We start from the raw sequence: 5,427 nt of genomic DNA, 5'->3' as shown, positions 1-5,427 counted from the left end.
AATGTGCATGTTTTGCATTTTCACAAATAGAAAAAAAGTTTCACAAATCAGAAACTATGTTTTCTATAATGTATAGCCTCTCTGTGATATTCTAGTCCAGATTTGAAGAGTCTAGGTGCAGCAGTTTTCAATCAGGACCAGTTCTAATGTGGTCCAGATGCAAAAAAAAAGCAGTGAAATCTCTCCTCTCTTTCTTTTAAACAAACTTAATAAAGGTTACATCAATTGTAAACTGTTTTTAAAGAATGGTTAGACTCTCTTAGATAATCTAGACTAATTAATGTGGCTTTACCGCGGCAATTTAGGAGGTTAAACAACGGAGAATCAGTCGCTCCGCAGCTCCTTAAGAATCCCTTAACTTTTCCTTAACTGCCGAATCGGCTGCTGCGAATCAGCTGCCAACTTCAGCGTCGTCTATAGATACAACATGGAAATATAGGCTACATTCGTCGAGTTTTTGAAGAAGAAGAAGACACTGGCTGTGTTTTGTAGTTTATGTGTGGGAGAATAGAGTGGGAGGCGCTAAATCGAGGTTAAATAGTTTTTGACATGAACATTTTAATCTGAGCTCATATGAAGATGGCGCACTCAACCAAATGCAGCTCTGATCTGGATCGCTGGGATCGGACTTCTTCAACTTGTGTGCCGTGTACAATTGGTACAATTAAGCCAGGTATGTTATTATATTCTACTATTATATAATATTAAATTATATTAGGCTAAATTATTGTGGTTATCTTTCACATAGGATATGAAATTACCCCCAACTGTGGCTATGATGACGATGGAGGGAGACACGAAGGCCCCAACAAAAAGTGCAAAGACAATACGTTTAATGACGGCAGCAGCGCTTATTGTCAGCCTTGTAGCTCTTCTCCGTCCCTGTGTAAGAGTGTGAGACCCTGCAACTCAACTACTGACACAGGGTGCCTAGACACAATGTAAGTAGCCTATTGAACATGTTTCACAGGGAAAATGCGACCGTTCGAAGCGTCAAAACAAATCAAGCCCACGTTTTGTCTGACACGATCCGGCGGCCCAGGGATAGGCTACTTGATAAAGTCGGGGGAGCTGAATTTGCCCTGAATCCATTGATCAAATTGCAGCATTGCAATTGTGGCTTTATATTTGCCGACGACCGCTGTCTGTGTAACCAATCCATAGAAGCGGAACGAGTCAATTGTTCCAGTCACAGTGCGTTGGTTGGTTCTCTGCGCATTACGCATGTAATGCTGTTTTGGATTCAGTCTCTCAGCCTTTCTTTCTTTACAGGGACTCACTGCGTCTCAGCCATATAACGTATAAGTTATGAGCGATCCATATATGTATAGCCTACTATATTTGATGTAGAATATGTAGAATAGAGTATTTTGTGCTTTTAACGGTAAATACAGGATGATGTTATGACATCATGGTTTGAGGAAATGAACCCACCACTTTCTTGGTTTGAGTCATTGAGTTGTGGTTTTTATCTAAGCCATCAGTTATCAGAATTAGTTTTGTATAAGCAGGTGTGGAGAAGTAGGCCTATAATACAAAATTAAATAAAAATGATAGGCTATATGCATATTAAACAGTAGCCTATATTTAAACAGTTATTTAAATTAATTAGTCTATATTTTGATTTTGATTAACTGTATGCTTTTTCTAAAATAATGAATCCTACTTTTGTTCAGCATCAGCCTGTTTTTCTCATATGATCAATGTTGTAGGCCTACTACATGCAGTGGAAACTAAATAGTCTTAGAATTAAAAAAAAAACAATAGGTTACTAAATCAAGAATATGACAGTAAACATGTTTCGTTCAATTGTCTTGTTTGCACAAAGCATTTGGTTTAACTAGACCTTTTTTGTGTGTGCCTGCTATTACAAAGCCTCAATAGAATACAGTCAGGACAGTTCACCCTGTGTTTTTTCATCAACATTCAGAGGAGGATCCACCTTGAAACTGAATGCAAGTGTTGTACCAAGTGTTGCCCCCCTAGGTCATGTTGTATGTAAGTTAAACACACATTTGGTTATTAACTCATTAAATTCTTAGTCTAAAATGAACCTTCATTTTTTTTACTATCATTTGTTTGCAGGGCCAGTACCATTTGCCATCGTCATCTCTGTCGTGCTTGTCGTGATATGTCTTTGTGTGATCTACATAAAGCGGAAAAGAGGTTTGCATATTGATAGTAAAGGTGGATAAGTAAGCATAACAAGTGAAGGAAGTCTACACCATTACATTGTGCAAAAGTGAGATTGATACTATCTTCTCCCATGCTTGGATTCAACACAAGGTCGGGAAACATTGAGGAGCTACAGCAGAGGACCTTCAAACAGCAATGCAAAGTTTTCCTCCCTATCCGCTCCAGCTGATAACAATGATCTGGAGGAAGTTCTGAGTGAGTGGAAATTACTGTTGTTATCTTAACGTAATAGTACATGTTGTTGTAATACATGTTGTAATACATGTTGTATTTTAAGGAACGGTTTCTTTCGCCTTTTCTTGAGCCGGAGAGTGAGGCCAAAAAGCCATGTTAAACTGTATAAAAATGTTGAACTATTCCTTTAAAATGCACTATGAATGGCCTACATTTGAGTCAGCGTCTGACATAGGCTTTTTATTTATATATTTTTATACATCCTGACCTGTGAAATTATTAAGATCTAGGGATATCAGCCATCAGCTCTCCCTCCTTGTTCGTGCCAGAAAACGTTCATGCTGGAGAACCAGACTTTTCCCTGGAACTTTAAAAAAAATGTTTTTCTGCATCTGCTCTCAGTCTGCATGCCGAGCCTTGGAGCCTATTCAAACATTTACTTTCACTGGAGCAGTACCAATGAGCTCAATGACCCCAGACAGATGCCAATGTAGACTGGCTGCTGTTCAGAGGATTACTGTACTTATGCTTGAATGATTACATTGTTCACTGTCATTAATATCAGTGGACCTATTATCAACTGTGAACATAATAAGAAAATCGAATGCGTCTTACCAAATCACATCTTCCTTCTGCAGGTCCGAACATCCTGTCGGCACCTTTACAGACAGTGCTGGACAACCTGGATGTTTTGGAAGAGCTGATGATTTTGTTGGATCCGGAAAGCCACGGAGTAAAGAACACCAAACATCTGGCATCGTATTGCTCCTTCACCTCTACCTGGATTACATACACCTACTCGATGAAGGACAATAAGAGCCCTCTGAGAGCTGTGTTGGAGGGGGTCACCAGCAGGCACCCTGACTGGACAGTAGGGCACCTAGCCGAGCTACTCAGAAAGATGGAGCGCAATGACGCCATCGCCATCCTCACCAAACTCCGACTGAATGAGATGGAAGTGTAGCATTTATTCCAATGTATCGCTTCACATGAGTGGTTTATTTCCTACTCCCTTTTTCAAATAAAAAAATGTAATTGTTCAAACATCTTAACACATCTTTATTAAGCAAAGAACATTATAAATAAAAAAAAGTGCATAGAAAAATTAAACAGGTTTAGAAATATGTATACAAATATTTACAAACTCAAGGTTTATTTGTACATGGTAACAAAGACGTAAATTTAAAGATCACATATTTTCTCATTTTTATGTCTTTTACACTTACTTTAAAATAACCCTACTATATATATATATATATCAATTTTTTCATATATATATGTGTGTATATATAACATACAGCTTTCTTAACAGATACTGGGAGAGATGGCCATGATAACTTAAGGTTTTGACTAGTGCTTTGCATCCTTCATTGCAAACAAACATACAAGAGGACCATCAAACGCACTCACTAACACATAAACACACACACACACTAGCTCTGCAGGACATTAAAACCAAGCTACTCATAAATTATCATCCTCTCTTTTTGCATCAGTATTCCCAAACATCTGTGTAAACAGCTGAGGTAGAATCCTTGCAAGGAGCTGGGAGTGACTTTGCCCTTGTTGTCAGCTAGGTGATTGACACAAGTTAATCTGGGCTCCATCCCAGTGATTGGACATGCAAGAAGGAAAGGGGATTAAGATGGAGACAAAACATGATGGAAATTTGCTCAAATAGGTTTGAAGAGAAAAGGGCGAGTGGGGTGATCATGGGCTTGGGGAGGCAAAACAGTGCTCACTTTACTCCTGTGGCAGACTCTAAGACAGTCAGTAATCTACCATAACAAAATAATAATAAAATTAAAATGATTCTTTAAAAATACCTGCTTTAGAACAATTTCTGTCGTAAAGGCTTGAATGCGTGACAAGACTGCCCCCAAATGAAAATTCAAGTAAATTAGTGAAACAAAGGACATCATTTGTAAACAAAACAAAACCAAAGGATACAAAATGGGGAGATCTTCTTATATACTAGACCGCCATCGTTTATACAAAAGCACAACCTTTTACCATTAAAAAATAGAAATCAAAAATGAATAAATATAACAAACTACCAATTTGAACAGTGTGTGAATAAGATTAGCCTAATCAATGACAGCACTGAACATCGACTAAGAACAACATTATACATTATTTTAAAGGTGCTGAGTGCATTCTCTCCGCTCCATTTTAGACTGAATGTTTGTCTGCGACAGCAACACCTGGAAAGTAGGTGTTCTCGACGCGCCTGGAGCAGGAGCTGAATACACACACACACTCAGTGGCGATGCTTTATACCAGTGCTCTTTCTGATCACAAGAATTACTGTAGCAGGTTTCACAAAGATGAAGATTATTCGAATGCTTGATGGTTATTTATGTGCAACTGTAGGGCAGCAAAGTCTTATTGCAATAGGTGATGAGCATCTGCCAAGAGAGTAATAAAATATATATTTAAAAAACTGATATTCACCACAACTCTTCACTTTTGGCTTGGGTAGTGTTTGCTACATGAACTGTACATCAGAGGAAAAAAAAGCACGTCTTAAAGACACATTTTTGTCTTTATAAATATGACATTTTGTTACGGACTGAAACTGTTACATTGCAATAACCTATTTTAAACTCAACACAGGAAGAGAGTAAGCAAGTGTGAAGAGTGCTGCAGAAACGTTCTAGATTCCAATCACGTCGTTCAGAGTACTGCTTGAGTGCATACATTTAAGATAAATGGTCTCAGCAGGGTGAATAAACAGCTAAATGATTCCTGATTTGCAGGACACTTTAGTCGAATTAAAGACTTTAAAGACCTTTTCGAAAGCTTAGCACCATGGTTGTTTTGTTACAAAAAAAACATCTAAAAAGAAAACATTAACAACGCGAAGAAGTGTTAAATGTAAGATAAAACACACAAATAAAGGTTTGGGTGAATGTATGGCTCAAGACCTGCCGTATACGTTCCCATCACTGGAGGATGGAGAAATCATGATTAAAAGTGTATTATAGACATACATACCCCCCCCCCCCCCCCTTCCCACCAAACCCCTCCACTAGAAATGAATAAAACATAGTAGGA

General features: G+C 38.2%; 1 protein-coding gene across 1 annotated transcript; it reads left to right on the top strand.

The window, feature by feature from the left end:
- Positions 1-426: 426 nt before the first annotated feature.
- Positions 427-3,404, top strand: igflr1 (IGF-like family receptor 1). Its single transcript, XM_080040104.1, has 6 exons — positions 427-673; positions 749-941; positions 1,931-1,998; positions 2,086-2,166; positions 2,287-2,391; positions 3,009-3,404. The coding sequence occupies exons 1-6, from the start codon at positions 574-576 to the stop codon at positions 3,332-3,334; spliced, it is 873 nt and encodes a 290-aa protein (XP_079896230.1). The 5' UTR covers positions 427-573; the 3' UTR covers positions 3,335-3,404.
- Positions 3,405-5,427: the final 2,023 nt, after the last annotated feature.

The sequence above is a fragment of the Ammodytes marinus genome (assembly GCF_949987685.1).
Source record: "Ammodytes marinus genome assembly, chromosome: 13".
NCBI lineage: Eukaryota > Metazoa > Chordata > Actinopteri > Uranoscopiformes > Ammodytidae > Ammodytes > Ammodytes marinus.
Note: the sequence above shows the minus strand (reverse complement) of the source record. Positions and strands in the feature narration are given on the sequence as shown.

Bases quoted from the DNA above. Each gene is read 5' to 3' on its own strand.
- igflr1 (XM_080040104.1), top strand. From the start codon at position 574: ATGAAGATGGCGCACTCAACCAAATGCAGCTCTGATCTGGATCGCTGG. The intron at 674-748 runs GTATGTTATTAT...TCTTTCACATAG, and splicing joins AATTGGTACAATTAAGCCAG to GATATGAAATTACCCCCAAC. The intron at 2,167-2,286 runs GTTTGCATATTG...ATTCAACACAAG, and splicing joins CTACATAAAGCGGAAAAGAG to GTCGGGAAACATTGAGGAGC.